General features: G+C 39.7%; 1 protein-coding gene across 1 annotated transcript in view; it reads right to left on the bottom strand.

Annotated features, from left to right (window-relative positions):
* Positions 1–7,640: 7,640 nt before the first annotated feature.
* Positions 7,641–12,071, bottom strand: part of LOC143041319 (uncharacterized) — a 30,667-nt gene continuing 26,236 nt past the window's right edge. The window contains exons 13-15 of the mRNA XM_076213142.1: positions 11,462–11,566; positions 9,787–9,958; positions 7,641–8,119 (exon numbers count right to left, since the gene is read on the bottom strand). Of these exons, the coding sequence (XP_076069257.1) occupies positions 7,935–8,119; positions 9,787–9,958; positions 11,462–11,566 (462 nt within the window). The 3' untranslated portion in view covers positions 7,641–7,934. The remainder of the gene's footprint in view (positions 8,120–9,786; positions 9,959–11,461; positions 11,567–12,071) is intronic.

Genomic DNA, 12,071 nt, shown 5'->3' with positions numbered 1-12,071 from the left:
ACGTTTTCGTCTATTTAAGACATTTTCAAAGGTACTGAGTATGGTAACAGTGACAACATATATACAAAAGAAGCACACTAGGGGGGAATTAGGACAAGTCTATCATGATCTCACTCTCTCAGCACTGCCGGACATTTGAGCCAGCTACTGTCAAAATTTTTGTATGTTATAAAGTTAACTATTTTATACATTTGAAAATGTCTTGAATAGACGAAAACGTTCGGCCACCTTTCATTTTATTTTCCAAGTGGTTTTATTACACACACACACACACACACACACACACACACACACACACACACACACACACACACACACACACACACACACACACACACACACACACATATATATATATATTTATATATATATATATATATATATATATATATATATATATATAATTACGTTTTTTCTTTACAACCCCATTGTTTACCATGTAACCTATTTGCTTCGTGTAACTGTGAATGTTCCTATTTCCGTATTCTGCCAACTGTGTACATTCAATTACATGATGCTGTGGCGCAGGAGATTTTGCCCTACGACAGGCGATACCATCCCGTCCATGACTGTGTTCCCAACAATGTTTGTATCCTCCACAAGGCCAGGGGGGGGGGGTCTCAATTAACAGTAGCTTCCCCACACATTACATTTGTATTTTTCAGTACAGTTACATAATGTGTCATGCCGCCGTTGTTTATTATATCACGAGCTTTTTCAATGTCCCATTGTCTTCTAATATTTCTCATTTGTGTTCTATTTTCTCTTATGTTGATGTCATGTTTAGCCTCAACTACATCCTTGTGTGTGGCTCGTTCAGCTAAGGCCTCTTTGTTTAGCTGGGCACCATAGTGTCTTCGCACTTGGCGCCACGACAATTCTTTTACTCTGTGGACAATAGATCCCCCTCCTCTTAATTTCTCTTCTGATCGCTCTTGGGCAGCCATGTGTTGTTCTCATTGCTTCATTCTGCAGCAGTATTACTTATGCCTTTAATTCATTGTCCGCACATAAATAGCAACGACTGCTTTTAGCTTCTTTCCCACATTGTCCACACATGTTGTTCAGATCGGTGCAGGGTAATCTATTACTGAATTAATTGTGCTTATGTACATCCAGTCTTGAGTACCAGCATATCCACCGCATTTCTCTTATTCTCTAATGCTTTTATTGGTTTAGGTCTCACCATACAGATATTCTTCTTGATATGTTTTATCTGGTACTTGATTTTGTTAAGTCCTATGTTCATGCCTAAATATTTGTATGTTGTAACCTTGTCCGATCTTGTCTCATTTAAATGAAAACCAATGCCATTGAATGCTCTTGTTTGATATTTTACTCTCGTTTATGACTAGTCCCACGTGTAAGCACGGGCTTTACATTTCTGTAATAGCATTACTCATTATCGCCTCTCTTTTATACTGGATAAAGATGTCATATATATAAAATGACTCGAGTACCTTCTATAAAAATTGTGTCTTGGTATTCTGTCCATCAATATGTTGAATAGCGTGGTCTTGGAACGTCTCCCTGTGTTGTACCGAGCTCCAACTCTCTCTCTCTTTCCAGATCCCTGGATCCAGAGTTTCGCTCTTCTTCTAGTCAGATATATAATCCGTTATCCATGTTAGCACTATACCTTTTACTCATTTGCCTGCTAATTCTTTTAGTGTTACCTCCGCGTTTGCTCTGTCAAATGCTCCTTTTAGATTAATGAATATCTTACACATTAACTCAGCATTAGTTAAACATTCTATTATACAATCGGCAGTAGATCTCCCTTTCAAAAAGAGAAAAGAGAAGAAAAAATAAAAAAAATATACAGATTCTTAGACATAAGATCCTAAGGCATGTGCATCAATCTATTAAGCACGGCTCTTTCCATTAATTTGCAGACATGACGTCAATTAATTATTATCACCTTTTGGTACTGGTATTATAATGACAATTTTTCATCGTCGTGGCAACCTACCATTTTTGTACGACAAATTAATCAGATTTAGAATTGGGCTGTTATCTATATATAGTAGGTAATTTATAATATCATAGGTCCATCCTCACCTGGTGTTTTACCCTTCTTTGTGGCATTTAACAGTTCTTCAGTTGTAAATGGTACGCACGTTTCATATTGTATTTCACTTTGATCTTTCACCATTTGTTCTCTCTCGTACCTCTTATTGTTAAGACACTCTCTGACATTTTCAGGAAGGCTCCCGCAGCTGGATATGTACATTCATTGAGGTATTAGCTTTTCCTATGGGATCTCAGTCGGGTATTGTTTTCCTTTTAAACCCTCTTTGTTTACAGTGCTTCATTAATCTCAGATCATTACTATTAATCTATTTCAATTATTCAGATATTTTAAAAATTCATTCATTTATCCATTTATTCGTTGGGGAGTGGGGGGATGGGGTGGAGGGGAGACTGGGCATCACGTGCTTCATTAAATACAGATCGTTCCGACGACTTCATGCACGAATGAGCGCCAATTGCGACCGAAATGAGTCACAATTACACCTCCTCCCAAGTCCCTTAGTCCGACACTCGCCAACCGCCACTTGCGTGGACGTTTGGGCCTAGGAGGACATCAACCCACTTCGGGAATTGCCCCCCCCCCTCCCAGCCCAGGAGGACATGAAACACCACCCATTCCCGAAGTGGATTCATGTCCTGAGCTCAAACGTCCGCACAAGTGGCGGTTGGCGAGTGTTGCATTAAGAGGACTCCTATTATCTCACCAACTCCTTCATGGTCAAATACGGGACCTATCTGTTCCTTGATAGGACACTGTCATAAAACTCGCCTTCTTACTTCCCACGAAGTGGCTGGCAAGTAAGAAACCTTTGGTAGGGCAGAGCCCTGTCAGTCACTTGAGGCGATGTTGGATTGCCTCCCCGCCTGACCAGGGCTGTCGGAAAACCACGTTGCATAGCCCGCAGAGGGTCCCGGGAATCGAACTTACGACACACACACACATACACGCACATACACACACACACACACACATACACACAAAAAGTACCACACAAAAAGTTGCTTAAGAAATTAGAAACTGAAGGAGGAATACAGGGCAAACTGCTTAAATGGATGGAAAACTTTTTGCAAGAAAGAAAAATGAGAGTGGTGATAAGAGATAAACACTCAGAATGGGATGAAGTAATAAGCGGTGTCCCACAAGGAACAGTTCTGGCCCCAATAATGTTTGCTATATATATTAATGATATGGATGAAGGAATTAAAAGTTATATGAGCTTCTTTGCAGATGATGCAAAACTGTTGAAAAAAGTGAAAACGGATGAAGATTGTGAGTCACTACAGAATGATCTGAACAAAGTACAGGAATGGAGTAGGAAGTGGGAGATGGAGTTCAACACTAAAAAGTGTAGTATAATGGAATTTCGAAAAAGCAAAAACAGAATAATAGGATTATATAAATTGGGAGAAGAAGGAATAAAAAAAGTAGAGAATGAGAAGGACCTGGGAGTCATTGTTATGAATAATATGTCACCTGAGAAACATATAAATAAGATTTTTGGAGAAACTTATAATTTGATAAGAACAACCAAAGTGGCATTTGCATACCTGGATGAAGAAATGGTGAAGAAAATTCTAACCACTCTGATAAGACCAAAATTGGAATATGCAGCAACAGTATGGTCACCAAGTACAAAAAAATGTATAAAAAAACTTGAAAGAATACAAAGAGCAATTACAAAATTGGCACCAACACTCTCAAAACTATCATATGAAGAGAGACTAGCAAAACTTGAACTACAGACATTAGAACAAAGAAGAGAGAGAGGAGATTTGATAGCTATTTACAGAATCATGAAAGGCATAGAAGTTATTGATAGAGAGAATCTGATAAAATGGGATGATGGAAACACAAGAGGACACGGAAGGAAAATCAAGAAGGACAGCTATAGAAGAGATCTGAAAAAGAATAGCTTTCCTCACAGAGTAATAGACAGTTGGAACAAGTTGGATGAAAAAATAGTGTGTACAAGAACAATACATGAATTTAAAAATAGTTTAGATAAAATGAGATATGGAGACGGGACCCCACGAGCGTAGCTCTCCTTCCCGTGAAATACAACTAGGTAAATACACACACACACACACACACACACACACACACACACACACACACACACACACACACACACACACACACACACACACACACACACACATACAAAGAAAAAAAAAGAAAAGAAAAAAAAAAAGATCCTTGCCCACCAGAGTTAGAGCGCTGGCTCGCAGGGTAGCGATGCCTATTTTATATTTTTTCAGCCCTGGGAGGGAATCGAACTCGGATATGTGTGTGTGTGTGTGTGTGTATTTGTGCGTGTGTGTGTGTGTATGTGTGTGTATTTGTGCGTATTTGTGCGTGAGTATATATATACATGTGTGTGTGTGTGTGTGTATGTGTGTGTATTTGTGCGTGTGTGTGTGTGTGAAAGTATATATATATATATATGTATATATATATATAATATATATATATATATGTGTGTGTGTGTGTGTGTGTGTGTGTGTTTATATGTGTATTTTGAGCATCTGAAGTACAGCCTTTCAGTGATGTGTGTCCACTTAATTTGGATCCAATGAGCCGTGCTTCAGAACCGTTGGGTCGAATTTCAGCTTCATTAGAACCATTAGCTCGCTCTTAGGCGCAGTCACGAGCAAAACTTTTGGAACCACAAACACAGTTTTTCATGACACAAAAATATTTTTTTTTCATCTATTCCAGAAAATAAACTAGATGAAAGATAAATACGACCTGTCTGTCTGTCTATACTTCAAGAGCTTTTTCCCCCTTATAGGGGAGGTAGCCAAGTCAGAGACACGCATCCACTCCCATCCACCCATTGCACTCCCCATCCACCGCCCTTTCCCCTCTCTCCTCTTAGCTACTCGTGGATGAAGGGTCATCCCTGTCTCCCGCCCACTGCCCAGAAGAGTCAGAAGCAATGCAGCAAGACACAGCACGTCCACAGCAGCAAGGCCACTTCACTTCATCGGCGACCCCCCACTCCCCGTCTCCTCAGACGTGTGGGTTCCGTGGACACACACACGCGTGCACACACACACACACACACACACACACACACACACACACACACACACACACACACACACACACACACACGGGCCTTCTATAGTAGCGGGATATTTAGTTCAATATATTTTTTATTTTAACAAGCACCCGGACCTGGCTTCGCCAGGTGTGCTTGGCCTACGGCGTAGCTCGCTTCGCTTCGCTTGGCAATATTTCGTAAAGATTCTCTTAGCAATATTTCGTAAAGATTCTCTTGGTAATATTTCGTAAAGATTCTCTTGTTAAATTTTGGTAAATATTCTCTTGGCAATGTTTCGTAAATATTTTCTCATTAATATTTCGTAAAGATTCTTTTGTCAGAATTCCATAAAGATTCTCTTTTTCTTGTTAGCACCACTTTCTTTTTCCATGGTAATATTATTAACGTATTAACAAACATTTTTTTTATGTTAGTGGAGTGGAGATTCTCTTGGCAATATTTCGTAAAGATTCTCTTAGCAATATTTCGTAAAGATTCTCTTGGTAATATTTCGTAAAGATTCTCTTGGTAATATTTCGTAAAGATTCTCTTGTTAACATTTGGTAAAGATTCTCTTGGCAATATTTCGTAAATATTTTCTCATTAATATTTCGTAAAGATTCTTTTGTCAGAATTCCGTAATTCCGTTTTTATGTATATATATTTTCTTGGCAATATTTCGTAAAGATTCTCTTAGCGTTATTTCGTAAAGATTCTCTTGGTAATATTTCGTAAAGATTCTCTGAGTCTGAATCAGATGTGTCCCCCGCAGTTAGTATTTCCGGTGATGACTCATTTCCGGAGTAGGAGGTTGGAAGGTTTAGAGAAAAATATTTGGAGGTTGGAAGGTTTAGAGAAAAATATTTTTTATGTATAAAGCCCACCGGCTTCGCCGGCCAGGCTACGCCTGGGGGCTTTTGCCCAGGTTGTGAGAAGGCTTACATCGGTGAGACAGGACACAACCTGGACAAAAGACTTAGAGAATATAAGAGGGATGCGAGATACCACGGAACATCATATGTACATCGATGAGGAAGATCCTCTGCCGAATTAGAAAGAAGCCCACATATTACATAGGAAACTGGGAAAAAAGAGAAGGAAAGTTTTGGAGGGGGCATACATTGCCACCGAAAATACTACTAATTGTCGTGGAAAATTTAGGAAATTTTAGGAAAATCTAAATATTCCAGAACATTTTAGAGAACTTTAGATTTTTTTTAGAAAGTTCTAGGAAATCTTAGAGGTTTTTAGGAAATTTGAGAGTTCTAAAAAAATCTAGGACATTTTATATATTTCTAGGGAACTATAGGTAATTTCAGGGGATTTCTGGAAAATTTTCTTCCAACTGAAGTTCGCTTGTCCTTCGATGAATCGGTGCAAGGTTGTTCATAAAAATAAGAGCGATGGTGAGCTAGACTCCCTCCGTATGTCAAAGCTCCCTAACGTTCAACAGAATATATATATATATATATATATATATATATATATATATATATATATATATATTCATATACATATACATATACGTCGGTAATAAAAACTCAAAGCTCTTCTCGTGTTTCCGCTTCCTCGTAAAGATTCTCTTGTTAACATTTGGTAAAGATTCTCCTGGCAATATTTCGTAAATATTTTCTCATTAATATTTCGTAAAGATTCTTTTGTCACCCATATTGCAATGTAATATGACCCCACGTAGTAGAGGGGGTCAATCTTTACACCCGAGAAACGCTGATAAACCCTTACACCGGGCCGGCCCGGGGGTGTCCGTTTTTTGCCATGGTCCGAGTTAGGGGCACCATAATTTTTTTAATAAATTAGATTTGTTTTATTTTATTGTATTTGATTAATTCATTCATTTTCTTATGTATTTTATTTAGTTTTTTATTCGTTTACCTTTTCATTTATACATGTCTTCATTTATTTTTCAGTTATATATCTATTCATTTATCTGCTTATCTATTTATTTATTTCTTCAGATGCCTTCATTTATCGATTTATCTATTCTTATTCATCTATTTATTTATTCATATTTTATTATTTTTATTTGTTTATTTATTTATTTGTCTATTTATCTCCTAATATATTGATTTATTTCTACAGCTCTGTCTCTCTCTTTCCAGAGAGGATTCTTATCTCAACGTAAGCTTTAAGTGCGTGTGTGTGTGTGTGTGTGTGCGTGTGTGTGTGTGTGTGTGTGCGTGTGTGTGTGTTTTGCATATAAACGGAACGTAGTGTTTTATCGTATATTCATTCTGTATACAGAATGTATTCTAATACAGCCACAAGTTTTATGCTGCCAGTCTTTTAGGGGCTTTAGTGGCGTCCCCCCTACGGACCAGAGTCACATGTCATTCTTTTGTGACTGGAGAAAAAAAAAAATCTTGAACACCTCAACGACTCTTCGGATAGAAGCGCTGGTTGGAGTAGGTTAGACAATAATGGATCAAAAGTTCCTACAAGTACTTTATTTATTGTATACTGGCTATGTCCAGGTGATTCCATTCATTTGTTGACATCCCTCTCCGTAAAAGAAATGATGATTCGCTTCAACGTCGCCTACTCCCCCTATTACTAGGAGACTGGGATGTTACCCTTCACAGAGGACTTTGTTGCGTGGAACTGAAGAAGAAACCCATGTCCCTGCAGGCAGAGTTCGAACCGCTGTCATCTCGACCTCCGCCGCAGGGGGCGACGCTCTCACCCGCTCGTCGGTCAGCGGGGATCAGTGAAATTGTGATTACCAGGATTCAAAGACATTTGTTGTTGTTGTTGTTGTTGAAATGGGGATCTTCCCTCCACCCAGAACCCTCTGAAGGATGACCTTCATCCCAACCTCCCACTCCAAGAATGACGCTAGTCGTTCTCGCACTCGTCACAGACAACATTCTCGACGTTGTGAGTCGGTGGTTCTGAGGTCGTCCTCAGGAAACTCCCGCCTGAGGAGCTCGATCCCTGAAAACTCGAACTGAGATCGATCGAAGTCTGTACTGAGGAGGCGGTGTTCGTGTACCTGCACAAGCAGTTGACAGGGTCGCACTCTGAAAAAAAAAGTGCAAAGGTGATCATTATGTTTCTCGATCCCATATCATGCAGCAAAATGCAGTACTCGCGCCCTGCAGTTGATTGACAGGGTCGCTTTCTGAAAATAGTAATAATAATAATAATGGTGATGATAAATGCAAAGGTAATCATGAAGTTTATTGATCCCACATGGTGCAGTAAAATAAAATGTATGGAAGAGAGTCGTCAGAGGGGGTACGCCGTGGCTCAGTGGTAAGAGCACACGTCTGGTAACCGAGCCAAGAATTCGGCCTCTCTTCATTCAATACCCTCGTCACAGCACAGAGGTTAGGAAAGGCGAGTGATGCCCCCCTCCCCCGACAGTTAGGTTAGCCTCAGGACCTGAGGTGACTTGGGCATCACTGTGTGATGTGTGATACATCAGCTTCCTCCTCCGAGTATCGTCACTGCAAGAGTGGCATCATACTGTAGGGGGACACCGTCTCTCCTGCGTTCATGATGTATTATGAACAGTTCCGGACCATCGACAAGGTTGGGGTCCGAGCGGGTAGCAGCCAGCCAGCCCCGTAAAGGGTGGAAAAATAAAAAATCCTCGGGAACTGCCAAAACACTATTAGCTGTTGCTGTAGGTCTCTAATCTATTAAATTAATTTTACTTCTTGAGTATTCGAAATAAGAATACTCGTATCACTTGAAATACTAATAGAAAATATAAACATGATTAATTATATATACAACTTATTAAAGTTTATTTTAATCCTTATTTACATTAAATAGGAGCAATAGGAGGGAATGAATACATTTAATGAAGGATTACTGGGAGTTTGAAAGAAAAAGTGGTCATATTTCCTGGGTAGACTATGAAGAAACTAACTCTATCTGGTGATAGTTCGACCCGTCCTTGACTAAGCGGTACAGTTTGGTCTCCGTCCCATAGAATGGATATTCATCTACTAGATTCATTAGAGAGGAGAACGACCAAAATGACGTAAGGGTTTAAAAAATTATCATACGAAAACTGACTTAGGCACCTTAACTTACACTTTCTGGAGAGACAAAGAGTGCGGTGTGATCTAATAGAGATACTTATTTGACTGGACAGCCTTTGACGTTCTGGCGATCTAGACTTGCATGGTACCGATAGGATACATTGTATGTATGTATGTACTATACGTACGGTATGTATCCCGCAGCACTGATTTAGTCGGTCAAAATTAGTGTGTGTCTCTGTGTGTGTGGATAACATAGTTTGTACGCTTCAAGGAGTCGGTTCATAGTGTGGCATACGTCATGATTTATCACTAGCCATTCTGCCAAATCAACCTAAAGCCCCGATCACACCTACGTGACTCAAGTGTGTTGGTTTGAGTAGAAACGACTTAGTTTACAATTTATTATTTTTCGAATTTCCAAATGTCAAATCACCTTTGCGTCATATTAGATTGAGAAGCTGAAGGACGAACTAAGAGAAGTTAGATCTAAAATACGAATATTAGAGACACATTGTTCAGATGTTCTTATTACGGAAGTCTAGAATACTGTCAGCGAAGTCGTCTTGCAGATTTTCAAATTCACAACATTTGACCAGAATCGCGAATGTGTGACTCCCGGGGGCTTAGGCGGACTCCTTGGAGCGCACAGACACTGCGGGAAAACTAGAGAGCGAGCCCTCAGAAGACCTCACCTTCGACGATCTCGCCTCCTTCGGCTATGCACTCCTCTTCGTACAGCTCCTGCATCTTGCGGACACAGACCATCTCTAAGGTCGGGGCACAGTTGCACATCGTCGGGATACAGATCTTGGTTCGATTCTTCAGGTACCGTTGCACGTTGGGGCACTTTTCGAACCTAGAGTGCTGCCGTGGGCGGAACACACACACAACGGGTCAAAGCAGTGGTGGGCAAAGTACGGCCCGCGGGCCGAACAAGTGAGAGAGAAGTTCAATCTGTTTCAGTTGAGTAACAGGAAGTCTGCCTTTGCTCTGTGCTGCGTCACCTGTGCCACCTGCGTCTCAGTTTGCGCTTAGGCCTAATCAGTGGTTCTCGGTCAATCAAAATCTATTGTTTTTTCCTCTAAATTGAGTTACTCTGTTTATCAAATAAACGCGTTTCATGTGAAGTTTCTACATTGAAATATTAATTAACATAATATTAACTTTTATTTTCTTATATATATATATATATATATATATATATATATATATATATATATTGACTAATTTAATCATTATTAGTTTTTACTTAATATACTATGTGGTCCTTTAAAATTGTGAGTTTATGAATGTGACAGAATTTAGGGGAATCGTCATTACATCAACACGCACACAGAACGGGTTAAAGGGTCGGCAGGGTTTAAGGGAATTGTCATTACATCATATACAATGTGAACGGGTTAAAGGGGTGGCATGATTTAAGGGAATCGTTATTACATCACGCATACAAAATGGGTAAAAGTGGGAGCAGGATTTAGGGTAATGGTCATTCCATCACGCCCACAGAACGGGTTAAAGGGGCAGCAGGATTTAGGGTAATCGTCATTACATCACACACAGAACGGGTTAAAAGGGCGGCAGGATTTAAGGGAATCGTTATTACATCGCACACACAGAGCGGATTCAAGGGTCAGAAGGATTTAGGGGAATTGTCATTATCTTAAAGCGCAGCAAACTGAGACGTAGGCGACGCAGCACAGAGCACAGGGCGAAGGGAGCAGACTTCCTGTTGCTGAACTGAAGTAGTACACTTTGAACTTCTCTCTCACTTGAAATACTTCTAGAAGTAGGTAGAAACAACTTTGCCAACCGTGTAGTTAATGAATGGAATAAACTTCCTGCACAGGTAGTGCAATGTAGTTCAGTTCGAAGCTTTAAGAATCATTTAGATAAATACCTAAGTAAGATGCTGTAATGATTATAATTTATCTTATATTATTTGTTTTTGTTTTGTTATCATTTGTCTGTCTGATTTTCATTTACTATTAGTTATATGTCAATTTATTATTATTTACTATTTCCCTGTTTGTTTATTATTTAACTATACCTATGCATTTATTTATGTATTTTATTTGTTATTTACATTATTATAATTCTTATTTATTACTTTATTATTAATATGATTTTTTTCGCATCCGACCTAGATATGGATCAAAAGGTCTCCTGTCGGCATGCTCCGCCTTTGTAATCCTTTGTATCACCTCAGCATTTCAAGTGAGAGAGAAGTTCAAAGTGTACTACTTCAGTTCATCAAGAGGAAGTCTGCTCCCTTTGCCCTGTGTGCTGCGTCTCAGTTTGCACTTAGGCTCAGGGGAATCGTCTTTGCATGTGTTGGGCGGGGCAGGTATGTCAGCGGGTGATACTTACCACGAACAGATGGACACAGAGGTAATCGAAGTGCGCGATTTGAGCCTGGCTGAAATCTTTACATACGTTGTTGGGGGTGCTGTCGTCGCAACCTGACTTTTCGGTCTGAAAAATAAATCAACAAATCAACCCATGAATAGAATAATCAATCAGCCATTCTGTGTCCACTGAAGAACAAATGCCTCTCTCCTACCATTCCATCACTCGCAGGACTGCGCCACGTTACTCCTGCAAACGTCTCTATATCATTTCTCTACCTGTCTGGTCTCCCTCTTGCTCGCTTCCCATCTCGCGGCGGCGTCCACTCAGTAACACCCTTGCTCCATCGCTCATTATTTGTTCGCGGTAACCTGCCCAATTCCACTTCTACTCTTTTACCAAAGCCGCCACAGTAATATCTTTCACTCCATTTTGCTCTCTTTCTCTCACCCAGCTTTCTCTCTTTCTGTCTCGTTTTCAGCATTATTCCACTATTAATCTATCCATTCTCCTCTGTGCACACCTTAGCTTTGCCTCCATCGCCTTCGTTAGCTTCCATGTTTCACATGGCTGGCATAAATAGATAAACAAACAAACAAATGAATAGATAAGTATATAAACAAAATTAAAT

Source organism: Oratosquilla oratoria, chromosome 30 (assembly GCF_046742065.1).
Source record: "Oratosquilla oratoria isolate Oo_2021 chromosome 30, ASM4674206v1, whole genome shotgun sequence".
Lineage (NCBI taxonomy): Eukaryota > Metazoa > Arthropoda > Malacostraca > Stomatopoda > Squillidae > Oratosquilla > Oratosquilla oratoria.
Note: the sequence above shows the minus strand (reverse complement) of the source record. Positions and strands in the feature narration are given on the sequence as shown.